General features: G+C 40.0%; 1 protein-coding gene across 1 annotated transcript; it reads left to right on the top strand.

Annotated features, from left to right (window-relative positions):
• The first annotated feature begins 3,287 nt into the window (after positions 1-3,287).
• Positions 3,288-27,637, top strand: LOC137378857 (uncharacterized). The gene is made up of 4 exons (XM_068049301.1): positions 3,288-3,714; positions 17,732-17,870; positions 21,595-21,734; positions 23,736-27,637. Exons 1-4 carry the CDS (start codon positions 3,440-3,442, stop codon positions 24,547-24,549), a joined length of 1,368 nt encoding a protein of 455 aa, XP_067905402.1. The 5' UTR covers positions 3,288-3,439; the 3' UTR covers positions 24,550-27,637.
• The last annotated feature ends 268 nt before the right edge of the window (positions 27,638-27,905 follow it).

Genomic DNA, 27,905 nt, shown 5'->3' with positions numbered 1-27,905 from the left:
ATTGAATTGTAGGACTGGTGGTACGTCAGCAGGAAATTTTTGTGATACTGTGTTGTGTTCATTCTGGTTCAAATATAATACCTGGGCCAACAACTGAAAAGCTCAATTAAGAATCGCACATGGGACATGTGTCATGCAGAAGCATAGAGTAGCACTTTGGGTGGGAGAGGGAGAGTGCCAGCAATGAAACAGGTGTTAGTCTAGACTAAAGGCCTGCTACCCGACCTGAACCCGATGGGACCCGACGACGTGTCGGGGTGGGGTGGGGTCGGGTCGCTCTTCCGGGTCCAGCTTTCAGGGTGGGGCTGGGTCCAGGTCGGGCCGGGTCTGGGTCAGACACACGCAGTACTCCACAGACTCTGACTCTGCGCAGTGAGTGAGTGAACGTCTCTATGATGTCATCGTGCTCATGCTGCAGCAGTGCAGCTTCCATCCATTCCATCCATCCAAGAGTGGTAAGTACAGTTGGTTCAGGGTTGGGTTGGGTGTGGGAAAAAATGGAAGGACTCGGGCCGGGTTGGGCTCAGGTCTGATGTGGTTCTGTTGGGTTCAGGTCGGGTTTTTTTTCCAGACCCGAGCAGGCCTTTAGCCTAGACTAGGGGTCAGCAACTTTTTTTTTTAACTGAAGAGCCAGAAGGAGGGAGGGAGAGTGCAAGCAATGAAACAGGGAATGGGAAAAAAATGGCAGCATGAACTGGGAAAATGGAAAAGGGATAGAAGCTTAACAAGGTTGAGAGTGGGAGGGAACAAATGCCAGGTTGAATTGAAAAATTGAGTGGGAAAGAGGCGAGGGTAGGAGGTGAAGAGAAAGGAGTAAGAATTGGACCTTGTTGCATCTTGAAACAGATATGAGAACCAATTTTAGGGCCCAAAGAACACCTAACCCAATATTGGGTCAGGTGAGTTTTCAGGGGTCTCTGGCAGCTGCTTAAACAGGCATTTTGCTCCTCATGTGTAAATGAATGACCTAATGCCTGTTTTAGACGTATATGTGAACAACTTGCAGCTGTCTGCTTTTTGACATTAACCTTATATCTTCAGTGCTTCTTTGGGCCTGGCCCATTTTACAAAATAAATGTATACAGTTATACATTGCAATTGTCTACAAACCCAGTGTAAGGTAAGATAGGGGTGTTTTATACCCCCTTCTAAGGTGGGAACAGACTTGGCAGCACAACAGCTTATTGTGAATCGACTTTATTGAGATAAAGGTAAGGACAAGTTTGTTAAATTCTCAGATAAACCATAGTCACAAACTCAGGCAGTAATTAACAGTCTAACACAGATACTACCCATTTTAGAGACTGGACGGCAGAGCGTACAACTCTCTTGCAGCTTTGGGTCCTCGTGGTTTTGTCTCTCTCTCACTCGTAGTTTCTCTTGTTCAAAATTCTCTGTCACGCAGTAGCAAAGGAATGGACTTCTTTTATCCTGGCAGCTTTACAGTTAACCCTCCCCTCTCCCAATCAGTGATTAGTCTTGAATTAAAAGATGCCTTTCTTAACCAAGCAAGGATCGTTTTGAGATGGTTGCCAACCTTTCGAATTTATGCAAGTAGTACACAACAGAGGTCTTTGTGTTGACTACTTTTATCTAAATGCTTTTACATTTCGAGGATGCCTTATCTCACTACGAGACAAATCTACACAGAAGCTGTTTTCACTGTCTGTTCCCACGGTCTCACACTTTTTGTTGCAAGTAACCATTTTAAAATGACATAATCTCCCAGAATCCCTCTGCCTTGATATCTTGTCTATACTGCCCTATTTCCTAGGTTGTTCCACTTTATCATACTACAAAGAAGGGTTCTAATAAAGCTAAATGTTAGTTTATGGTAAGAAGTCATTTGTTAGTTTATAATAGCTAGATTTTAACAATTAATATGCTGGTTAGTAACTTTTAGCAACCTAATAATCTTACACCAGTGATCAGAAAGTCTTAGGTTTTATGTCCAACCTGTAGGTGATGAGTGAGCTGATCTGAGCTGGGGCAGCAGTTTGGACTCTATAACTATAGAGTATAACTCAAGCTATTCTCAAGCCAGAGAGGACAAATCAGTGAGAATTCCCACTCCTGCTTGCCATCTAGCGACCTTGTGGAAAAGAGTCACGGGACTGGCCTGTGAGCACGCACTGTCTAGACCAGGGATGTGCAACCTGCAGCTCTGAGCCACATGTGACTCCTTAACATCTCATTTGTGGCTCCCAACCTTTTCCAGTTGGATCGCATTAATATGAAAAAAGCCTAAAAAAATTAAGAAAAGTAATAGATGTGTTTTTATCGTGGGGATAAAAAGCTATCCATTTACATTCTGCTGCACTTTACGGATTCAAGTGATTATTTTAATAAAAAATATCATTATGCTCTAAATATAGCTATTTGAATGGTTATAACTACACCATGGTTATAGACAATGCCTTTGGTTCGAGGAGCAGGTTTTATGGTTGCGACCATTATTGTTTCTAATATAGTTGAGATGATAAATTATTCTGAATCTGATATTAGCTATTTTTTAAATCAGAAGAATCAGTTACCGAAAAAATCTTAATTCTACGCATATTAAGTTATAGTTTGTTTTAAAGATGACTTTACTGACAAAATTATAGTTAAAATGTAAAAAAAAACAATAATTCAGAGTTAGGTCTATTTTAATTTCAATCCGTTTTTTCTATTGACATAAATTCAGTACATATATTTCATTTATTTTTATGCAAATTATGCATTCTACTGGAACTATTTGGCAGTTTGCCAAGTATTTGGGTTAGAAATGTGGAAATTTTGTCTTGCAGCTCCAAATAGTTTTTATTGTAGACTTTTTTTTAAAAAGGTTCGTCAGTTTAAACAAAAGGGTGCTGACTCCTGGTCTAGACTAACACATTAAGGGGTTATTTGGATGTGGTGCTGGAAAGCGGTCATAGGAGAATCAGAGCCATTAAATTAAAACACACACACCATTCGGACACTTGAGTGTACACGGACTTGTTTTGCGGATCGGCTGCGAAAGTGAAGTGTGAGGGCGGAGGATATCAATAGCGAAGAGGGAAAAAAAAAATCACAAAACATTGCAACAGAAATTGCGTAAAATGTTCTAAGAAAAAAATACGATTTAAAACGTCTTCAGAGACCTTTAAAAACAGTCAATAAAATGCGTTGCCTTTTTCCTTTGGTAACGCCCACAGTAGCTGATGATTGACAGCAGTCCGCAGAAGGTATTGGGTTACAAAGAACACCCACCAAATGGGGGCGTGGAGTAGTATAGCAGACACGGTAACTCCGTCAGAGCTGTTAGACATTTAAAGGGATAACTTTCTCAAGTTTTAGGACTAAAATTACTAATTAATGTTTCCGGTAATGAGACGGAATTTTACTGGAATCGAGAGAGTGTCGCACGGGCTTAACTAAAAGATCTCCAGCAACAGGCAACGCGTTGGACAAATAAATGCCTATCGAGCAAAGGACCTGGGGAATGACTAAAGTTCACATTTTTGTAAAGTCATTAAAAATGAGTTATCACAAGCTAAAGGTGGCGGTAATAGGAGCAGGGGCGAGCGGACTCTGCGCTGCTCGTCACCTGCTGTCCAGGCCACAGATCTTCGCTCTCCCTGTGGTATATGAGCTCTCTGACTGTGTTGGAGGCACCTGGGTTTACACAGACAGAGTGGGAAAGGATGTCAATGGTCTGCCTATACATTCCAGCATGTACAGGGACTTAAGGTAATATGCATGACGTGCCAAAATAAGGGGACGGTAATTTGATGTACCAATTAGATAAGAATTTCATGAACACAAAGCTAGATCCTCCGGTTGGTACATCAGGATGAGCTCTCACTCTTTTGATGCCCATTGGATTTTGCCTTCGCCTGCAAGAATAATCCAGGTGACATGAATCTGACTTTTTTTTGTTTCCTACGTGGTAGGTGTATTATTTGGTAAGAGCTGATTATATTGTAATACTGCCCTTTCTGTTGGGAGGATATATTAATTAAGGAGGGAGACAATATGGCCGATTGAGTAGCGTCTTCGTGTGAATTATTTCCAGGCCAAATACCACAGAAAGATGGCGACGAGGAAGGCATTTTTTTAAATATTTCATTGGACTGTAGAACATTATGACACTTTTTGGACCCCCTGAAGTTAAATTTGGGGATGTTTGAGCAGTTTAGGAAGATTGCTTTGTGTGCATGTTGCATTCCTGCACAGCTGCACCACTGCAAGTTCCCCTCCAAGCTGTACACCATCCTGACTTGGAACTATAGTGCCGTTCCTTCACTGTTGCTGGGTCAAAATCCTGGAACTCCCTTCCTAACAGCACTGTGGGTGTACCTACACCCCAAAGACTGCAGCAATTCAAGAAGGCAGCTCACCACCACCTTCTCAAGGGCAATTGAGGATCGGCAATAAATGCTGACCGAGCCAGCGATGCTCACGGCCCATGAACAAGAGTTTGTCAAAGGAAAAGTTGCCAAGTGAGTCTGTAGCGGATTAAATTCTTGAGTTAAAGAAACTCTCCAGCCACGGTAGGTATGGCATGAAAGAGACATTTTCGGAGGAGGCCTGAAAAGAACAGTAAAATCCAGGCCAAGCTGTTGAGTAAAGGAAATGAGCTGACTTAGAGGGAGGCCTGTGATGTGGGAAAGAGAGAGTTGCAAATTGCAAGGGAGTTCATTTTCCAAACTGCCAGGTGAGGACCACTGGATTTCAGTGGGATCTAGGCCTTGGCAGCCAGGTCCACAGTCTTGGAGTCAGAAATCAGATCTTACCATTACCATGGTAGCCACAAACTATTCCAGTATTTCCATTTCCAGTGCTATGCCTTTGGGAGCGTCAGCCATATCCAGACGGAATGCTGGAGTAGAGGAAACAATAATGCTGCAGGTTGTAGTCAAGCATCAAGTCAAGGTCAAGCACCAGGTCGAAGTCGGAGTAGATCAAAAGCTAGTTCGGGAGCCTGGAAGACCTTGAATGCACAAGGAGATTGAGTTGTACTCTGTCAGAGAGCAACAAAAATAACACATTGGAGATTAGAGTAATAGGACTGAAGATATAATTCCAGCGCCAATTTAGAAATGAAAGTAGAAGATTCACAACTTACTTTAATCATTGATACAGCTTGAAGCAGTGTCTGTTATCTCGGAAGGAGAGTACAAAAAAATTCCTAAGTCACATTCCCTTATGCAAAGTGAAACTGACTTTTTATTCCAATAACAGTATCCCAGTGGTAGTCAGGTTAGTGTTTGTGTGGAATATGATGATGCTTCCTGTTACTTGCCATTGGTAGTAATTGGACGGAATAAAGTCTCCCTTATAGGAAGGAATTGGCTTAAGAAGATACACTTAAGCTGGGCTGAGTTATTTACGGTTGAGGTCCAACATTGACAGTGCGAAGAGAGCAGAAAGTGATTTTTGAGCAAAGAGGACAAAATAAAGTTAAGATAAAGGAAAATGTACAGTTGACATTTTGCAAGATTAGGCTAGTGCCTTACACCCGTTAGAAGCAGTAATTGAACAGTTGGATAGATTAGAAAGATCAGGGCCAATTAAGAAGGTGAAGAGCAGTGAACGGGGTGCACCCATTGTAGTAGTTAAAAAAGCAGACGGGCCCATTCAGATTTACGAAGATTATAAGCAAGCGGTAAATAAAGTGGTTGAAAATGATACTGTTATGATCTCAATGAGACAGTTAATAAAACATGAGATATGAACTCCCCAGACCAATTTATAGAATTACACGACAAGATTTCACATTGTTAAGACTTATAACAACTAAACTAAAAATCACCATTAACTAAATAGTACTTTGTAAGTAGCTAATACTCTAAATTAGAGAAAGGTATTTTCTTCACTTATTAAAACACCTGAAAACCTCACACCACATTTATACATTACACAGTCCTCCCTGAAGCAAATTCTTTGCATCTAAAAGTCCCAAACTCTTCTCAGTTGCAATGGGTGAGATCTCTCAGACCTTCTCAAAGTCAATGTCTTATTGGCTCACTTCTTCCGAGCACTTTCGACCTGGACTTCCATGAATATGGGGGTGTCTGGTGATCCTGTTGGTCATTTTTTACCTTCTCCGCAAACTTCCACTTTCAAATTAGGTTCAGTCTTCGCAGCCTTTCACTATATCAGTGTTCTGAGAGCAGGTGTTCCTTCTCTGTCTCCCTTGAGGCAGCAATTACTGGTCATTGTCTTCTAGTCATCCTTACAGCCTGCAGATTTCTCACAGTCCGTAGAATTTATCCAGAATCAGGTGGTCAATAGCTATTTGATTTTTATCATTGAATCTTAGAACGTTTAAGGCACAGAAAGAGGCCACTTGGCCCATCGTGTCTATGCTGGCTGAAAAACGATCTACCCATTCTAATCCCACCTTCCAGCATTTGGTCTGTAGCCCTGCAGATTACGACACTTGAGGTGCATATCCATACTCCTTTTGAATGAGTTGAGTGTTTCTGCCTCAACGACCCTTTCGGGCAGTGAGTTCCAGACCCCCACCACCATCTGGGTGAAAACATTTTTCCTCATCTCCTCTCTAATTTTTCTACCAATCACTTTAAATCTATGTGCACCCTAGTCACTGACCTTTCTGCTAAGATGAATAGGCCCTTCACCTTCACTTTATTCAGGCCCCTCAAAATTTTGTACATTTCAATCAGGTCTCCCCTCAGCCTTCTCTGTTCCAAGGAGAATAATCCCAGCCTATCCAATCTTTCCTTATAGCTGCATTTTTCCAGTCTTTGCAACATCCTCGTAAATCTCCTCTGTACCTTCTCTAGTGCATTTACATTCTTTCTGTAATGAGGTGACCAGAACTGCACACAGTACTCAAGTTGTGGCCTAACCAATGAGTTATATGCAGAGCCCACAAGTCTGGCTACAGCAGAGCCACCCAGGCTTTTCTTTGTTTCCAATTGCAAATCGCATTTTCATTTTCAGAGCCACTGACTCCTTGTTTACAATGTGAAAGTCTGGGAGAGTGAAACCCATTGTTCTTCAGGTGTTACAACTTTGCCTTCTTGTTTTCAAAGGGTCTTTGATCTGCGTTTTTTGTTGTCCTGGTAACCAAGATCCCTGTCTTGTCCTTAAGAAGAGTTGCTGTGAGGTCACATGTTTCTTCTGACTCCATTTTGACAACATTAAAAATCACAGCTTTTTAAACATCATCATGCTTATCAAGACCAGCGTTCAGAACATTACTCACTGCCTACCAGTGAAGATTTGTTTTCTAATTTAGCCAATGGGAAGGTATTCAGTTAGATGGATGTGTCAAATGCAAGCTTGCAATTGGAATTAACTGACACACAAAGGGTTGCACCAGCATGAAAGGTTACCATTTGGGGCGTCTACTGCCCCCACAGTTTTCCAGAGTGTCATGGATCAGGTACTATGTGAGATGAAGGGAATGTGCTGCTTCTTAGACATTCTAATGGGTAGTAAACTGGAAGAAGGGCACATTGTAAGGTTGAACAAAGTCCTAGATTGACTTTGAGTATGGCATCAAAGCAAAAAAGCACAAATGTTGCTTCATGGTGTTACCAAATGGTATCCACCGAACGCAGGAGAAGATTAAGGGGATTTTGAAAGCAAAGAGACCCGAGAGCAAAGCAGAACTTAGAATATTTATAAGGATCGTTGTGTATTATTCTGAGTTCATCTCTGACTTAGCTAACACATTCGCCCCACTGTATGAACTGCTCAAAAACAGAATCGCTTAGGATTGGTCTGTAGCGTGCCAGAAAGCCTTTGAAGTGAAGAAAGTACTGACTATTGATGCTGTTTTGGCCCACTATGATTCCAAGAAACAACTGGTTTTAAGATATGATACCTCACCACAAGGGTTAGGTGTGGTGTTATCTCACATAATGGAAGATGGTGTGGAGAGGCCTGTAGCATATGCTTCATGTACATTAACAAAATCAGAGTAAAATTACTCACAAATTGAGCAAGAGGCGTTAACCATCATATATGGTGTTACAAAGTCCCATAAGTACCTGTCGATAGGAAATTCACTTTGTTAACTGACTACCAAGCCCTTCTGATTATATTTGGTTCAAAGAAAGGGTACCATAGAACCAAAGACAAATTATGGCACAGAAGGAGGCCATTCACCCATCTTGTCTGCGCCAGCCGAAAAAATTAGCCGCCCAATCTAATCCGACCATCCCTTGTGGCAGCACGGCTTCAGAGGTGGGCATTGATTTTGATGGCCCTTGAGTACAGTATTAAATATCGTAAGCAGATCATGCTAATGCAAACATTCTTTCAAGATTTCTCATGAAGACTGATTTCATTCTTAGCTACTGAGTTACTTGTGAATTACTGTACATACACAAATGACATGCCACTGTTGGCCAGAGAAGTTAGTGAAGAAACTCGCAAGGATGCTCAGTAAAGTGCTAAGTTATGTCATGGATGACTGACCTAAACATTGTGATGATGAGAAACTACAGTTGTATTGCGTATGTAAAAATGAACTGAGTGTGGATCAAGGCTGTTCCCTTTGGAGTTTGAGACATTATTCCACCAAGATTTAGAGAGAGATTGTTACAGGAACTACATCAAGAGCACACACAGATAGTCTGTATAAAAGCAGTAGCAAGAAGCTATTTTTGCTATCCATAGGTAGACAGGGATATTGAAGAATTGATGAAAAGTTGTGAAGTGTGTCTCAGAATGAGAAATGATCCACCCAAAGTTCCTTTTATTCCATGTTCAAACACAGGAAACCAAGGAAATGAGTACTTGTTGATTTCTTTGATTTGGAAGGGCAAGAGTACTTTGTTTTAGGAGATAGCTATAGCAAGTGGATTAATGTTGCGTTTATGCCCCATACTACAAGTGCCAAAACTGTTGATGTTTTGAGAAATTGGTTTGCAATTTATAGGTTGCCAGAGGTGTTGGTGTCAGACAACAGCCTGCAGTTTACATCAAAAGAGTTCTGAATATTTCTGAGTAAGAATGAAGTCAAACACACTCTGGTACCACTGTATCACCCAGCATTGAATAGTGCTGCAGAAAGGAGTGTGCCGATTGTGACGAGGTCTTTGCAAAGGTATTTGCTAGGTGACAAGCTAGGCAGTGATTCCCATGCTTCTCTTCAACACAGGCTGACAATTTTCTGTTCTCTTACAGAATAACCCAACAGTCTACAATAGGTTGCTCACCTTATGAGTTAGTGTTTAAACATGCTCTTAGGACAAGGTTTAGTTTGTTTAAGCCTGACATCAATAGCAAAGTAAGAGAAAAGCAAGACAAAGTGAATATGAGTCATGATACACGAGGCCTGAAACTTCCAAGTTCAGTGCTGGTTAGAAGGTTTTGGTGAAAAACCACCAAGATGGTAGGGAAAAGTATGTATTTGGAGTTATTGTAAAGAAACTAGGTGCATTCATATAGCTAGTGAAGATTGGAGAAAGACTCAGTGTTATGTAGATCATTTGCTTTAACAAGGGAATCCAACGAAAGGAGAGCATGATAACCCTTCTCGTGTCCGAATTCCTCCTACAGTTCAAAGTAGAAATCAGGAAGAGGGAAAGTCACAAAGAAACTGAAGGTTTGCTGATATCTCAGAATCTACACTGAGAGCAAGACTAATCAGTCAATGTCACAGTCCCAATCATTAAGTGGAGTTGGTAATCAAAAGTTCAGGTTTGACACAGTCAGATGTTGAGCGAGCAGAATCAAGTTACAGAAATGGAAATGGGAGGAGATACCCAGAAAGAAAGAAAGAGAAAGAAACCAGATGGACTTATTGAGAGTATGTAGGAAGCAAGAAGTGAAAGAGGAATTGGGAATTTAGAAATATACGCCTACTTCCCAATCCAAGAGCGGTTAAGTTTTTATTATTTTGTTTTGTCGAATAAAAGGCCATTAGACTAAATGGTATGTTGAAATACTTGAAGTAGTGCAGTTTGATGGTGTGTGTATCCAAATGGTGCACAAAACACAAGATACTTATACATATTGCAGTGTTATTTCAGGAAAGAAGTTGTTCTTTTCATTATTTCTTGTCAAATGATTTTCATTCAACATATACTGGTGTTGAGGCAAAAGAAATGTTTTTTATGTGTAATTTACTCTGGTTGTACCGTTCATATATGTATTTGTTGTGATTACAGCAAAACAAAAATTCAACCAAACCTGTAAAATTGCAGGTATTATTGAGATTGTTTGAGCCATATTGTATTTTGAGGTAATCATATTTTAAGTGGGGGAGGTAGTGTAGTATATGGTAAGAGTAATCTTATTGCAATACTACCCTCTATTGGGAGGATATATGAAGAAAGGAGGGAGACAACATGGCCGATTAAGTAGAGTCTCTGTGTGATTTCCAGTCCAACACCACAGTAGTTATCACATCTGGTGGTCGTCGTGTCAATTCAGCAGAGCAATCCAGATTCAGTAGAGCAGAAGCATATTTGCTTTTGTCCTCATGGGCTGCTTAGATGTATACCAGTGAGCCATAGGGGGCAATTAAAATGTTTAACTTCATTGTTCTGATCAGATGAGGAGGGGTCGAAAGGCTCCCCTCTCCTTGTTTGACTGCAACAGGGTTTATTTCATTTAAACAGTGGATATGCTTACCAATTCAGTGAGTGTTTAACCCTATTAAGGTGCTATGATCATAAAATAACCAATTGCTCAGGTTTTCGCGTATTTAAACAAGGAGGAGTTTAGTTTATTGTACTTAAAACCAAAACCCGATCTAAGTAAAATAAACTACGCTCCAACTTTCACACACACACAAGAATCACACACACAAATAGGTTACAGAGTGAAGAAGAATAGATTGGTTGGACTAGAATCCAGCACAAATAAAAGAATATACAGTTTGTTGAGTCTGGTAATATAGTGGTCTTCTGGCTGAACTCGTGGTCCTGATGTTCAGGGTTTTCTTGGAGACAGTGATGTAGATGGCTTTCTCCCTGGAGTCTCTGTCTGCTGCAATGACAAACTTGGATGTTTGTAGCTCGCAGGCAGGGTTCGAACTTACAACTTTGCCTCGAGAGAATAAGAGAGAGAGACAGACCCCCACTTGGGTCCTGCACTGGTTGAACTCGTGCTTGTCTGCTATAGCCAAAAGAAACTCCAAGTTTTCACACAGATGGAGAAACTATCACATGATTGTCCAGTGTATATTGTCTTTTGCATCTTAATTAGTTCAAGTCTTAAGAATTCCAATCTCTTTCTCGGGTCCTATTGTTCCAGTATTTACCTTTTGAGGTTCATCTCCACCATTGTTAATGTTCCAAGACAGATTTGAATGTTTTGTTAATGGAGGTAAAGCAGGTAGCTCATTCAAAATTAGCAAGCCATTGTTCTGGTGGGAGATTAACCAGACATTCATCTCCACCTCGATACCTTGGAATGTGAGGTATTTCAATGCAAATTGCGGTGGCCATTTTAGCCGCTTTCATTTTAAAAGTTTAATTTAGGTTTCCAACTGATGGATTAAAATTCATCATTCAGCATATCACGTGTTCATGACATCACGTTCTCATTATCTTGCATATATCCGGCTACCCAGATTAACCAATCTTGGTGTACTGATTTGGAATTTATCTATCAATAAGTCAACAATGCTAGAAAAAGTTTCTCTCAATCTTCTGGGACTAAAATTCAAACAAGAAAAAGTTGCAAAAATAAATAAGCACCATTTGAACTGGGTTGCATGTGCTTTGAATTGCCAGGGCTTGGTGGGGTAAAGCCATGGGGCTGCAGGTTGGAGAATCTGCAGTAGAAGTATTTAAGCGATTGGAAATTTGATTTGCTCCTTTTTCTTACCTTAGCTGTCTGAAATTGTAATTTCAATTATTTTTGTTTTGTAGAAGATGTTCATATTAGTATGGAATTACCAAAAATAACATCAACTTTCATTTATGCAGTGTCTCAAAAGTAACTACTTTGCAAAGGTATGGATTGGACACAGCAAGAATGGGGAGAAGGTTAGGGGAAGTGACTAAAGATGTGATGAGAAGTAAATTCTGAAAAGGATTATGGAGATGGGGTTAGGCAGAGGGATTTAGGAAGAGAATTCCATAGCGGCGAGCTGTAATGGCTGAAGGTTGTGCCACCCTGGGAGCAGAGTTGGGGAATGAGTACACGGTAGAGTTTGAGAACGGGAAGGAGTTGTAGAAATAGGTTGGAGTGAGGCCAGAGAAAGGAGGAAGAGGATTTTGAATTCACCAGTATCTGAGTGAAAATGCTTTATCAGCTGTTGTGGAGGATTGCATAGCTCCTGTGCCTAACCCACTAATTGCTGTGGATTGGGTAAAAACAAGTAGTTATAATCAGAAAAGAAGCAAATGAAGGTTTTGTAGTGAGCTAGATGAAAGCCTTAGGTTCAGTTTCATCTCTGTACTGCATTAGCCAATTTCATTGGAGAGTGATAAAAGGTACTTAACTTGGTGCCAACACCCTTGGGCTTTAAAAAAAGGTTAGTGGGGGTCGGTGGTTGGAGGGAGATCATCCAGGATTCCTGCAGTTGATTATTGCTCACTGATGATTGCAGGAAAATGTACAAGTGAAAACTGGATGAGAATTGGATGTAGCACCGTCATGATGTTACCTACAGTTGATTAGCATGCCAAGACTGTCTCGGTTCACCCATGGTAATCAAGGGCAGCTGGTGGCTGGCAGCAATGGAAATGTGCCCCAGTAAAGTCAGGAGAGGAAACTGGGGAGGAAAAAAAACTGATAACTGAATGGAATAACTCTCCATGTATAGTGAAATTAGTACCTGCTAAACAGCGAAGAGCTAAGCAGTAAACTTTAGGTGATTAGTCAGAAATGGCAAAGATTATTCCTCTTCAAGATTAATAGAAATTAGTGCTATCTTTATAAACCTCTACCTTACCTTACCTTACTTTGAGATTTCTAATATCATGTCTATATAGTGCAAACTTGAAGGATGTGGAATATCCAGCTTCTATTCAGCGCTGCAGCATGAAGCAAAGTCAAGAACTGATGACATTAAGCCAAATTAACTTGAATAACACTTTGATTGAGCTAATCAAATTTCAGTACATCTAAATTTTACACTCTTGCAATTTGTACAAATTATAATAATTTTTAGAAAGTACCAACTTTTGTTCTTTGCCTCTGTCTGCTTTTCTCACATTTTGATTATTTTTGTTTATATTTTCACCCTGTATGTTCCAGTCCATTTAAAAAAAAAGTTTAAGCTTTATGCTATCAGGAAGGACACATTATTCTCTCTGTGGAGGTACCTGCCTAATTCTGGTTCATTAGAATTATAACTTTCTAAGGATAGTAAATTGATCTTCGTCAAGCAGTTTACCTTATGAAGTTGATGTCCTGTTTTACTGCATTTGTAAATCAGTTTTCTAAATTGAATTGCAAACTTATTCAATGAGACTTTAAGTTTGCAGGATGCTATTATCACTGGTAGTGTAGAAAGTTTCCCAGTCTTTTACAGCTTGAGCTTTATGTATTTTTTTCCTCTATTTTTTGTTCTTATTTGGTCTTTCCCCAAACCAGCTTATATATACACTGCCCACCTTGGATGACTGAGTGAAATAATGAATGTTGTGAATATCTCATTGCAATTGTTTGATCAGCTCTTCATGCATAAAGAGCTTTCTAGTTCCAGCTTTTCTTTCCTTCCATAAATAACTTGAAAACACCAGAAAAATCTTCTCATTATAGGAAGCCTAAGCTTGAATATCAATCAAGCCTGGATTGGAATTTGATCCCAGTTGTAACTGCAACATTGTAGCTAACAGGTTGCCCTAGATTTTATTTTTAAACAACATAGTGGTCGGGTAGGTGGGGGGAACGGACTGGTGATATGCCCCCAGTTGACTTAACAGGAACAGTTAACAGAGAAAGTCAAGTTGGGGGATTGGATTGGACGGAGGGATCGTGTAGGTTAAAACAGCTTTGGAAAGAGACATGCGTGAGAACCTTTTTTAAAAAAAATCTAGGCTTGTCAGGATAAGCGCATACTTAGCATGGAGACGCTGCTGAGTAGTTCACTTTTTTACACCGCTGTTATATGAGCTCTCCACTCCTAAAGACAAACAGTGACTCAGCATTAGCCTCTGGTGGATGTAGAATCCTCGCTGAGTACAAGCAGATCACAAATTTAGTTCCAAAAATAAACTATCTGATATGATACTTTGGGCTTCAAGTATTGCATTTCGTGTGACTGACCCCAGTGTACTTTAATGACTGAAGTGTAAGGACTGTTGAAAATCTTTAATTTTGTGCTTTTAAAAAAAAATCTAAGATGGATCTTGGTGCAAGTCAGTCCCAAAAATGCAAAAGGGCTTCCTTCAATTACATTAAGTCATAACCCTAAATTTCTTGCCTTTTAATGCATGATTTTTTTTTTTAGGCAGCAATTGATCAGTCAGAAATGGAAAATGGTCAGAATTTCTATCTGGTCTGAATTATGTACAGTTTGTGTCCTAATGTATTTTCTGGTTGACAGGGTCAGCAGTAATGTAAGTGTCTTCCTCAAACATTTCATTTCAATATTTGGGGGCATGTCTGTTTGCATGCCATTTCCCAACATTGTGGTATACAGGATGTGAAATAGTTATCTAGGGTTGCTAGACAACAGTAATGGCACAGTAATACAAAGGTAAGTATATTTCAGCCATTTCTTAAGGCTTTTCTTCTGTTGGCTCTTAGTTGGCATGAGCCTTTGAACCAATTGTCATAAAGTAATGTTTTACATCCAGCACCATAACTTGCATTAATGGATTTCCAAATGGAACTTCCTTTCCTATTTGGCATGACTGGAAGAAGTGAATGACCTGTGGAGGGCTGCCAGGAAGTTTGGGTGACAAAATAGATCCTTTGTCCCAACCCACTGGTGCTTGAATTGTTGTATCTGCAAACAGAGGTAACTTGACCTTATTTTGGCAGATGGAGGCTCCTTTTCCCAGAGGAAACATGGACCAACAGGCTTAATGACATTACTAAGATATATGAATGCCTGATTAACTTTAATTTTGGATGCTTCCTTTGAAGACAGTTTGCCATTCTTTTGGCAGCCAATTATGGAGACCACTGTTATAAATTCTTCTCCAACTTCCCATGAAACGTCAGACAAACCCCAATATGCTTGCATTATTTTCCAGAACATTTTAATCTTGCCTTCTGTATGTTGTGTTCACTTAATTTTTGAGAAATATATCTAATACCTTCTTGAAGGACTGTAGGAAACCCATCTTCACCAGCTCCACTAGAATCCTGCTGCACAGGTTAATCAACCTCTGGGTAAAGTAAAACTTCCAGACATCCAAACATAGCCCCCTGCTTCCTCAGGCTGTATCTGTGGTCCTTAGTTTTACCTGACCCCATAAGTTCAAACATACCATCTACTGGTATGATGTTCATTTCTTTAATAATCATAAATACTTTAACCAGATTCCCTCAAAGCAAGTATACAGCCAAGGTATCAAGTTTATCTTCATAGCTCAATAATTTTAGATCAGCAGTCATCTTTGTTGCCCTTTTCTGCATCTTCTTCAGCATCACTTTGTCCTTCTTGAGGGAGGACTAAAACTGGACCCAGTACTATAAATAATCTGTACAATCCAACCCAGAACCCTATTTGCTTTGACCATGGCCTGCTAACACTGAGCTTGAATCTTGAAGATGTGATCAATGATCACTGGAAAAACGTTCCCCTTCTTAATTACCTTTGACTAACACTACTCTGTGGCCTTATTTTGTTTACCTATGTGTTAGATCGAGAGACATATGCCAGTCTCGGGGCCGAGTTTTCCAATTTATTGAATCTTGTACTCGCTTTCCTTATTTATGTAAATCCATTTGTCATTTAATTTCTAATGTAATCTATGGGTCGCATAGATGGCTGCCTTCTGTGCCCTAAATTTTCTATGCTTCTATTTTCCCTTGAGGTCCTTATTTTTCACATGATTTGATGTAATCTGCAAATTTAATTAATTTCCTCTCCAGATCCTGAATTAATATAGTGAAGAGAAGGGCAGCTAACAATGAACTCGAGGGTTCCCACTCAGATCTGGACTTCACTGGAAACAAACCCTTTTAAAATTACCATTATATGGTTCATTAGTCATTTTTCTTTATCATTCACTTCATTTTATCCCCTAATGGTCGGCACAGACTTGGTGGGCCGAAGGGCCTGTTTCAGTGCTGTATCTCTAAACAAAAAAAAAAATCCAAGAGTCCTGATTGCCTTTATGCAAGGTAAAGGAAGAACCTACCATGATTCATGTAATAAAAGTAAAATACTACAGATATTGGAAATCTGAAATAAAAACGGAAAGTGCTGGAAATACTCAGCAAGTCTGGCAGCATCTGTGGAGAGAGAAACAGAGTTAACATTTCAGATCTGTGACCTTTCATCAGAGGTACTGTTTTTCACATGAGACATTAAAGTGAGACCCCATATGTTGAATTGGGCATACAAGATCTATTCAAAAAAGAGAAATGTTCTGGTATTCAAGTCAATGTTCATTCCTCTACCAATAATACCGAACAGGTTAACTGATCATTCATCTCCTTGCTGTTTGAAAATTGTGAAAGCTGTGTTTATGGGTAAAACAATAACTACAGTTCAACTGGAATTCAGTGACTGATGTGTTTTGCTGTATCCTAATGACATGATGGGCACTATAGAAATACAACTTTTTCTTTTATTTTTGGCTTTAGTTTCCAATCTCCGATTAATCTTAGCATTTTGGAATAATCTTTTACCAGTATCCTTGCCGTCTTACCTGGTAGGTGCACTGATGCTAGAACTCTAAATGGAAAATCAATGATGATGGTGGAAAAGTAACAAATTCAGCTTTGGGCATTTTTCTGCCCATAAATGTATTTGGCAACAAACTACTCAACACTTGAGGATAAACAAAGTAACTGGTAATCTTGTAAATAAAGTTCTTAGTTATAAATGGTGCTAGTGTCTGCTTTACTACAATCCATCAAAAAGCAGTGACAGTGATGGCATTTCCAGCACAGGCTCTTAACCAGTTAAAAATATAAGGCACAAAGAACATTACTGGATACTCTGGAAATCAGTAAGAAAAACAAGAATGGGGGAAGTACAGTCTATTCATCGATATCTGAAAGGAGAATAAATCATTAATATTTCGATGAAGACCACCTAAAAAGTTTTCTTTCCAGATAGACAGTGATAGACTAGTTGTATAGAATCAGAAAGATAAAACACAGAAGGAGGCTATTTGGCCCATTGGCTGGCTCTTTGAAAGAGCTATCCAGTTATTCCCACTTTCATGTTATTCCCGCAGCCCTACAATTTTTTTCCAGTTCATTTTTGAAAGTTATTAAATCTGCTTCCGGTGCAGTGCTTCCAGATCGTAATGACTTGCTGCGGAACTTTTTCTGTCTTCACATAGTCTCTGGTTCGTTTGCCAATTACCTTAAACTTGTGTTTTATTATAGCTCATAACCAACTCTTGCCAATGACCAGGATCCAGTTTGTAATCAAACAATGATAGTTCATTAAATTTTATACTAAAGGATTCAAAAAGGCTCAATTAATATAAGTAAGATGGCATCATTGTCAAACTTCATGCTCCTGCAAAGGAACCTCTACTAGAAATGTATGTCAAAATCTCAGATCTGCACGAAGTCTGAAATTGGCCCTTATATTAACTGCTTATTATGAAAACCAACTCTTATTTGTTGAGTGACGAAGTATTTAATTCCAAAAGTATGATTTTGTTTTTGTCTCTCATCTTTCCTTTAGGACAAACATTCCAAAAGAGGTCATGTGCTTCCCAGATTTTTCATTTGACACTCGGCTCCCTTCTTTCATTCATCACAGTGATGTGAAATTGTACCTGGAGCAATACACGGATCATTTTGAAATTAAACCCCACATCAAGGTATCAGTACTAAATTTTGCACTAGTGCTTTTGTAAAGTGCAAAAACAGTCATCTAAAATAGATGGAACAGGAACCAAAAAAACCCAGAAAATTGTCTGAGAACATTATCTCTTCTGTAAAGTCACAGTGTTGGGCCTTAGTCATTTTCAGTTCTGACCTGTTAATTGGTTAGAATTCCGACACAAAGTATAGTGAAGGGAGTTCAACTTCAGACTGTGTGATAGCATTGCTGTTCAAGCTGAGGAGGTTGTTTAACCCGACCATTGTTCTAGATAACGGTTCTTAAATAAATATGCCCTACCCTGATTTTTGTTAGCAAGGGCATTAAGGCTTACGGAACCAAGGTGGGTCAATGAAGTTGAGATACAGATCACCCATAATCAAACTGACTGGTGGAACAGGTTCAGGAGCTGAATGGCCTACGCCACCTGTGGCTATGCTGTTCCCTTCTCTACCTCCCAGTGTCTTTCATCATATTCCTTGTTGGTGAAAAGTAGCAAGCAGCCTGTTGCCGGCTTCTACCACCAGCATTCCTGAATCAGTTATGCAAGAGGTGACTCTCCAAATTTCTTTTCCCTTCCTGGAGACAAATTATTGAGACCAATTCAGTGGTCCCATGCAGCAGACCAATGTGTGTGCAATTGGAATGCAAGGAATATTGAATTGGACAAGAAGGTTCTTTACCAATTTATTTTTGACCTGCAATTTGGCACTCATCCATTTTAGTGGGCTGAAGTGTTCACCCATTTTGTATGCAAGTTACATTAGGCTGCACATTTGAGTCACTGGCCGACAAAGCAAGGATCTCCTTTTTCCCCTGAATAACATAATGCGTTATTCAATGCTACACACTGTTGCAAAATACAGGGGATCACTGATGGTTGACACGAGACCCTTGGAAGATGAGTGAAGCAAAGCTTTCAATTACACATTACATCTTGACTGTTCCCTAATGATGCATGGACATTCTGCACACACTTAAATGGCCACATTCCTTTAATTTTCAGCAGCTATTAAAATTCTGCTAGTGTTCTTTCATTTATATTTCTTGCACAAGGCTTGTGCTCTGCTGAGAACATGTTTAAATAACATTCATGAGTTGGCAACAGTGCAGCAGTCCTGGTGGTGATGCTTTACAAGGATTATTGAAATAGCTCTTTTAATCTCCATTACATTTCTTTCTTTACACCCCACATTATAACCTTCCCACAACCTCCACCCTGCCCAAATCTTTAGCACATTTCTTGGTTACAGAAAAATATTCTACCGTGTGGACGATTGGAAGGAAAAGGTATGGCAGTAAATAAACAGTGGGAAACATTTAAAGAAACAATTCAAAATGTTCAACAAAAATACATTCCCTTAGAAAACAAAAACTGAGCAAGAAAGATCCATCCCTGGCTTACTAGGAAAGTTAAGGATAGTATTAGATTAAAAGCAGAGATTTATAATGTTACAAAGAATAGTACTAAGCCTGAGGAAACCAGCAAAAGGTGACCAAAAAGTTGATAAAAAAAGAGAAGAAAATAGAACATGGGAGTAAACTAGCCAGGAATATAAAAACAGATTGTAAGCGCTTTTACACATATATAAAGAGGAGGGGAGCAGCTAAAGTAAACATTGGTCCTTTAGAGGCAGAGACAGGAAAAATTATGGGGAATGAGAAAATGGCAGACATTCAATAGATACCTTGTGCCTGTCTTCGCTGGAAGTCAAAAATTACATACCAGAAATAGAGAGTTTCCAAGGGGCTAATAAGAGTGAGGAACTTAAGGTAATTAATATCAGAAAAGTGTTGGAGAACTTAAGGGACCGAAATCCAACAAATTCCCAGGACCTGATGGCCTACATCCTCGGGTTCTAAAAGAGATTGTGGATGCACTAGTTATGATTTTCCGAAATTCCCTAGAATCTAGAATGGTCCCAGCAGATTGGAAGATAGCAACTATAACACTGCTATTCAAGAAAGGAGGGGGGAGAGAAAATGGGGAACTACAGGCCAATTAGCCTGACATCAGTCATCAGGAAAATGCTGGAATCTGTTATTAAGGAAGTCTTAACAATGCACTTAGAAAATCGCCATATGATCCGACAAAGTCCGCATGATTTTCCAAACATGAAATCATGTTTGGCAAATTTCTTGGAGTATTTTGAGGATGCAATTAGTAAGGTAGATAAAGGGGAACCAGTAGATGTAGTATACTTGGATTTCCTAAAGGTATTCCATAAGGTGCCACACAAAAGGTTAATACACAAGACAAGTGCTCATGGAGTTGGGGGTAATATATTAGCATAGATAGAGGACTGATTAATGGACAGGAAGCAGAGAGTAGGGATAAGTGGGGGATTTTCAAGTATCTAAGATTTAGATTTAGATATACAGCACTGAAACAGGCCCTTCGGCCCACCGAGTCTGTGCCGACCATTAACCACCCATTTATACTAATCCTACACTAATCCCATATTCCTACCACATCCCCACCTGCCCCTATATTCCCTACCACCTACCTATACTAGGGGCAATTTATAATGGCCAATTTACCTATCAACCTGCAAGTCTTTTGGCTGTGGGAGGAAACCGGAGCACCCGGAGGAAACCCACGCAGACACAGGGAGAACTTGCAAACTCCACACAGGCAGTACCCAGAATTGAACCCGGATCGCTGGAGCTGTGAGGCTGCGGTGCTAACCACTGCGCCACTGTGCCGCAAGATTGTTGACGATACAAAGCTAGGTAGGAATGTAAGCTGTGAGGAGGACTCAAAGAGGCTGCAGAAAGATATAGACAGGTTAAGTGAGTGGCCAACAAGGTGGCAGATGGAGTATAATGTGGGGAAGTGTGAGGTTATTCATTTTAGTGGCAAGAATAAAACAGCGGAATATTTTTTAAAAGGCGTGGAACTTGGAAACGTTGATGATCAGAGGGACTTGGGTGTACTCGTACAAGGATCACTGAAAGTTAGCATGCAGGTACAGCAAGCAATTAGGAAGACAATTGGCATGTTGGCTGTTGTTGCAAAGGGATAGGAATACAAGAATGAGAAAGTCTTGCTACAGTTGTACAGGGCTTTGGTGAGACCACACCTGGAGTTCTGTGTGCTGTTTTGGTCTCCATATTTAAGGAAGGATCTACTTGCCTTTGAGGTGGTACAGCGAAGGTTCACTAGATTGATACCTGAGATGAGCAGGTTGTCCTATGAGAAGAGGCTGAATAAATTGAGTATATACTCTCTGGAGTTTGGAAGGATGAGCGGTGATCTCATTGAAACATACAAGATTTTGAAGGGGCTTAACAGGGTAGACAGACATTGAGAGGTTGTTTTCCCTGGCTGGAGAATCTCGAACTTGCTGGCACAGTCTAAGGATAAGGGGCCGATCATTTAGAACTGAGATAAGGAGACATTTCTTCACTCAAAAGGATTGTGAATCTCTGGAATTCTATATCCCATAGGGTTGTGGATGCTCCACAATTGAATATATTTAAGGCTGAGATAGACAGCTTTTTGGTCAGTCAGGGAATCAGGGGATATGAGGAGCGAGCGAGAAAATGGAGTTGAGGCAGAAGATCAGCCATAATCGTATCAAATGGTGGAGCAGGCTCGAGGGGCCATTTGGCCTACTTCTGCTCCTATTTCTTATGTTCAGAGGGTAGAGTTTTTTTTAAAGATTTCTTTTGTTTGTATCTATGAGAAATATGTGAATACTTGGCAAATCTTTTCACAGTTTCGCACACATGTTGAACAGTTGAATCCTGTTTTTGAAACCACTGGAGATGCTCAGAGTTCATGGGAAGTAACGTCTTTGAATCTGAACAGTCATTGTCGTAGTACAGAGAGATTTGATTCTGTTATTGTTTGCAATGGGTGAGTGTGTAGTGTTAAACTTTAACAATGTGAAATGCTTATTTTTATTTCCAAGATTTCTGAAATAAATTTAAGAGTCATTTGTTTTCCCCACACCCATTTTTCACATAATTTTGACAGCCCATTTTCTCACGGCCACCTTTGGCTCAGAGGATGAGACAGGGTCTGAATGCTATCTGCTGTGAAGCATTGTAGCTGCAAGACATATTGTCTATCAATCTAATTGAATGCATTTATCACAGCTGAAAGAAGCAGGATAGGGTTGCATCCAGACTATGAAGTAAATGGTATTATCTTTGCTACCATTGAATACATTTAGTTGTTTATTAGTGAAACAAGTGAACAGTGTGCACTCCCCTCTATAATGGCCCAGATTTCACGTTAGGAATAACAGTGAGGCTATTAGCACGCCATTATTATGGAATAAATTGGACAGCAACTTCTGGAGTTCATTCATGCTGTCTGTATTTTCCCTGCTTCTCCACAAGCTTTGCTACACCAGTACCTCGCCAATAGATTCAGCATTAAAACACATGAAGGGCATGAAGTTATGGTACTTACCCACTAGTTAACCACTAAACAAGGGCTGTAAAAGTTAGGGCTGGTACATTCAGGTTCAAGTGAATTTGAAAACGGTGTGTTAAGTCTTAATTACTGCCAAATATGGTCTCTGGCCCAGAAAATTTAATTTTGCACACGTCGGGCCAGATCTTGTGCTCGTCCGGAAGACTGGTTTCATGGTGGGATGGGGGCCAGAGAATTGAAGCGGAACCACGGAATACGAGGCTGGGATTCCCAGTTCCAATCTTCCCGGGAGTGACCTTCCCACCCAGACGCCAATTGAGGCTTTTAAACGGCCTATTAACGGCCAAATAAGGGCCTCTTCCCGCTGTTGCTGGGATCTTGCCAGCGGCGGGGGGGTGGGGGGGGGCATCTGCCATGCTGGGAGGATGCCTTGTAAAATGAGGCACCCTTCCTGTGGCCTTGGGGTGGGGTCCCTCCTCCTTGGGCAATTTATGACCCATAGAGGACCACCCCCAACCCCATAACAACTGTACCCTCCAGGACACCCCTCCCCCTGGATTGAACTACCACCTCCCCACACCCACTCGCCGGGGCCTTCCAGACTGGCCCCAACGACTCCACCTCACCTTCCTTTGTTCCAGGGTCCACCGCTGGGTGTTGGTCTGAGGCCTCTGCAGTACCGGCAGTGACTACCGTTCCCGGTGGCACTTGATACTGCTGAGCTGCCAGCCCTCTGATTGGCCGGTAGCTCTTGGAGGTGGATTCTCCGTCCCTATGAAGTCTTTAAAGGGATGAGGATCCCACCTCCTAAATGTTTGACCCCAAAAGACTGGAGGATTCCTCTGGGGTCCAAAAAATGCAGAGGCAGGCTCCCCCTGCCTTTTCGGTCCAGAGCCGGGAGCTCTGCCTCCTGCACAAAATCCAGCCCATGACATGCCATTCTTTCAGAATTTATGTTAGGAGATTTTTTAAAAATTAAAACATTTTATGCTCTTTCTTTCTGTCCCTTATTTCTCTCTGTCTTAATCCCGTCTTTCTTTCATTCATTATTTTGCTTTCTGTACATGATTTTGCATCAATTAAATATTCTAATTTATACTTCCGTGTTTAGACATGCTGTTGCTTGCTTTGCTCGCATATGCCACAGATCTCCTGTAACGGAGGCCATGCTGCAAAGGATCTCTAATTACCATAAATTGATGCTCAAAAGCTCACAGAAAGTCTATGGGCAGCTGTAAGTGTGAAGAATGGTGAGTGCCATTTCTTCACCACTGACCACAAAATTTGTGTCATGGTTCCCTTAATAACAAAACTGAGAATTTTGAAAATCAAAATTCTGTTAATCAATTGAACACCGAATTATAGCAAGCAGAAAGATGTAACACCTAGTAAGCAAGTTTTCTTGTTATATTTAGATGCCTTGTAAAATGTCCTAATAATCAGGTTTTTATTATGTTTTAAATTTTGTATTTTCAGCCACTATTCTGACCCTTTCATCCCGCACATCTCTGAAATTGAACATTTCAAAGGACAGATAATGCACAGTCATGAATACAGGTTTGCTGAGCCTTTCACCGGGAAGAATCTGGTTCTGCTTGGTGCTGGTTCATCTGGAATTGACATAGCACTGGAATTAAGCTTAGTTGCAAATAAAGTTGTCCTGATACACAATCATTCGCCGATATCCTCACCGCTGCCTCCAAATTTCCTGCTAGTGAAAGGTGTGAACAGATTTTCAGAGACTGGAGTGATTTGTAATGATGGAATGGAGTATCCTGCAGATGTATTCATGTTCTGCACTGGTTATAACTATTCTTTTCCTTTTCTTGGAGAAGAGGTGGGCTTAAAGGTCAAAGATCACAGGGTTACCCCACTTTATAAACATATTGTTCACACCAGCTTTCCGACTCTCTTTTTTATTGGGTTATGCAAAACAGTTTGTCCTTTTCCTTTCTTCCAAAGCCAGGTCTTGTTTGTTTTGGCATCTTTAGATGGTACCTACAAGCTACCACCTAAAGCTGAAATGGATGCAGTTACAGAACATGAATACCAGACCTCTTTGCAAAGTGGAATTGCACACAGACATTTTCATAAATTGGATAGTCTTCAGTGGAGTTACAATGCTGAGTTAGCCCATCTATCCAAAACTGACCCCATGCCGCCTGTTACAAGAGATTTGTATGAAGCAAACAAGAAAATAAGAAAGCAAGATCTGTGTAATTATAAAAGGTCTAACTATAAGATAGTAAGCAATGATACATGGATAACAGTGAACCCTAAACCATTATAAAACTGACTCACTTTAATTTGCATCCTCCAGCCACTAGGGTATAGGCCAGCTTGATAAGTTCTGGGGAAACCATGGTGCAGATTTTCCCATCCTTTTGCTGGGACTTATCAGATCTGCTGTGTGCATTAAATAGAGGAAAAGTGGGCAGGGACGATCACACATTGTAAGGAAGCCTGTCCAATTTCCTGTCCATTAACTTAAATGGCTGGAAAATTAGGCATGCCTCCTCACATGTATATAATCCTTCCTGTCCAGTTTTTCTCTTTTCACTGTATATAAATAATCTAACTTAGTCAGATGATCAAGATAGCCAGCTGCAGTATCTGGAAAATGTGTTCAATGTGTTGTGTGTGCAAATGCAAATTATTGTCATAACAATGCAGAGAAGTAGTGCTGCCCAAAATCTCTGAATCCTATTTCCTATAAAGCCCCAGGAGCTATGGCATTGGGTCAGTTTGTTTTTACTTTACTAAATATTACTTGCTTCTTGCTATTGTTGCCAAAGTTTGGGACAAATCTTTGAGGCTATATACAGAAGTAGTTTAACTTGGACAGAATGTTCTATTATCTGAATTGTTCAGGTTTCCCAGAAGACGACATAACAAAACTCGAGAAAGAATCAACTGGCCTCCTTTTCAGGCCAAGTATGCAAAAGAAAGAAAAACTATATAGTTTTTTGATCATGTGATGACAGCCATAATCAATTCTTTGTTAAATGGACAGCCATACAGACAGCAAATAAGCAAAATCAAAAAAACTATACAACAGGCTAAGACATAATTTGAAATTTTACATTCAGTGGAAAATGTGAGCCCCAGGTGGGTGTGAATAGAGAGATCCTTTTGCAACAACCCATAAACTATAGCCTGCATCATACAAATTAAATGGGTCAGCACTTCTGCTCCAGCATCTGCGAAAGGCTTTAAGTACTGTACAAGATGGAATCTATTCATTATTGTGGACATTTATAGTTAGCTAAAATGTTTGTTGCACAAACATGATGCCATAGCTTACCAGATTTGCATCTGGTTGCTAAATGTACCTTTAAGGAGTGTATGCACCTTGTTTCCTACATTATGCAGAGCATGAAGAAGAACCACAGCCATCCTTAGGAATTGGATATTCATCTTCTGATCTTGGTATCTGAGCTTTCACGTCAATGACTTCCTAACTATTTTCCCAACTGAAAACTAGATGAAGACTATGGGCAGGAGTTGACAACTATGCAAAAGAATCTGCTTATATTAGTCCCAGCAATTACGAGACTGTCACTTTTCATTTCACAAGCACATTGCTGAGGTTTTGAGAGGTGATCAAACTGCACCACCTACAGGACTCTTTCACAGTAGCAGCCATCTTGGCCCTATTCAAAGACTGGGTTTCTTCTTTCAATTCACAGACAGACCAACTGCAACATAAGTACTGTCTAGACTTACACTTCAAGCATGCCCCCTTAGAGTTGCTGCTGGTATTCATGGGATCATACCTGAGCAAGAACTGGCATCTTGCAAAGGGAAAATGTATTGATTTCAATAAAGCCTGCAAGCAATAGCTGATGTAATTCTGACTAGCTTTCATTGGAAACAGCCAGAGAGATACAAAACTCTTAATACGACCCTGAGCAGAAAAAAAATATAACCAGTTAAAATTAAAAAATTTAAAATGTCAGTTTGTTTTTGGTTTTCTATCAAAAACAACATTCTGAATATTAGAGCAAAATACTGCAGATGCTGGAAATCTAAAATCAAAACAAAAAATGCTAAAAATACTCAGCAGGTCAAGCAGCATCTGTGGAGAGAGAAACAGAGTTAACGTTTCAGGTCAGTGATCCTTCATCTGAACAAGCTGGTATTTATGAATGCATTCTCATTAAACATAGCTACAAACAATAATATAATCACATGTATAATATTACAAAGTATTTACAGCATAGAAACAGGCCATTCAACCCAACAGGTCCATGCTGGCGTTTATGCTCCATACGAGGCTACTCCCGCCCTCCTTCATCTAACCCCATCAACATATCCTATTCCTTTCTACCTCATGCGCTTTAGGTAACTTCCCCTCGATTGCATCTATGTTCTGGATAAAGAAGTTCATCCTGAATACCCTATTGAATTTATTAATGACTATCTTATATTTATGGTCCCTAGTTCTGGTCTTGCTCTCAAGTGGAAACATCATCCCGACGCCTACCCTTTCAAACCCCTTCATAATCTAAAAGACCTCTATCAGATTGCCTCAGTCATTTTTCTAGAGAAAAGAGACCCAGCCTGTTCAATCTTTCCTGATGGGTATACCCTCTCTGTTCCGCTATCATTTCAGAAAATCTTTTTTGTACCTTCTCCAGTGCTTCAATTTTTTCTTATAATATGAAGACCAGAACTGTTCACAATACAGGAAGTGTAGTCTAACCAAGATTCTATACAAGTTCAAAATAACTTCTCTGCTTTTCCCTCTAGAACTGAAACCCATTTCCTTATTTTTATGACCATGTTAATGAGTTGCTTCTTTGAATTATTTGTCTATCTGTACTTCCAGATCCCTCTCTGCTGTACTCCATTTAGACACTTATTTTCCAATGAGTATGTGGCCTCTTTATTTTTCCTACCAAAATGTACCACCTCTCACTTATCTATTTTGAAGTTCATTTGCCAATTACGTGCTTATTCTGCAAGTTTATTAATGACTTCCTGTTAACTGTCCTTTTTGGTGAGGTAGTATTGCACTATGGCAGTTGTTGCCGAAGCTGGACATATTAACTAGCATCACAACCTTGAAAGTGGTTGGGCAGAATATTCAATTGTAAAACTTATTGTTGCTACTGATTTGCTACTATAACAGAGATTGATGAATACAGCCTGTCAAATTTCCAAAGGAATTTGTTTTGTGCTAATGATACAGTAATGAGCCTGACAGAAGGTAAGGATTTAACCTAATGACTGATAAACAGAAACAGAATAACACTGAAGGGTTAGGTCATTGCATTGTATACAGTACAGTGCCTTCAGCCTGTGTAAAACACCAAGAGGTAGCAGATCTTATAATTATGCTGTAATTTTCAAATCAATTAAAATGTTTGACACTGCTAGGATTACCTGTGTTCTTTAAAAAATAGCATTACATGACTCATTTGTCAATTTTAGGATCTACAGTGTATAGCATGTTCATAATATAGGTTCATGAATTACATTACTGAAGAAAATAACTTAGGAAAAACATTGCACTTTGTATTTTCTCTTTCCCCTCTTCCTATCTTATTTCCCAACATTGGATTCTAGGTCATAGAATCATAGAAATCATAGGAGGTTTAAGCACAGAAAGTGGCCACTTGGCCCATTGTGTTTGTGCCGGCC

Source organism: Heterodontus francisci, chromosome 17 (genome assembly GCF_036365525.1).
Source record: "Heterodontus francisci isolate sHetFra1 chromosome 17, sHetFra1.hap1, whole genome shotgun sequence".
NCBI classification, from domain to species: Eukaryota; Metazoa; Chordata; class Chondrichthyes; order Heterodontiformes; family Heterodontidae; genus Heterodontus; species Heterodontus francisci.
Note: the sequence above shows the minus strand (reverse complement) of the source record. Positions and strands in the feature narration are given on the sequence as shown.

Coding starts and splice junctions, on each gene's coding strand:
- LOC137378857 (XM_068049301.1), top strand. CDS start 3,440: ATGCCTATCGAGCAAAGGACCTGGGGAATGACTAAAGTTCACATTTTT. Junction 3,715..17,731: donor AGCATGTACAGGGACTTAAG/GTAATATGCATG, acceptor TCTTTCCTTTAG/GACAAACATTCCAAAAGAGG. Junction 21,735..23,735: donor TCTGTTATTGTTTGCAATGG/GTGAGTGTGTAG, acceptor TTGTATTTTCAG/CCACTATTCTGACCCTTTCA.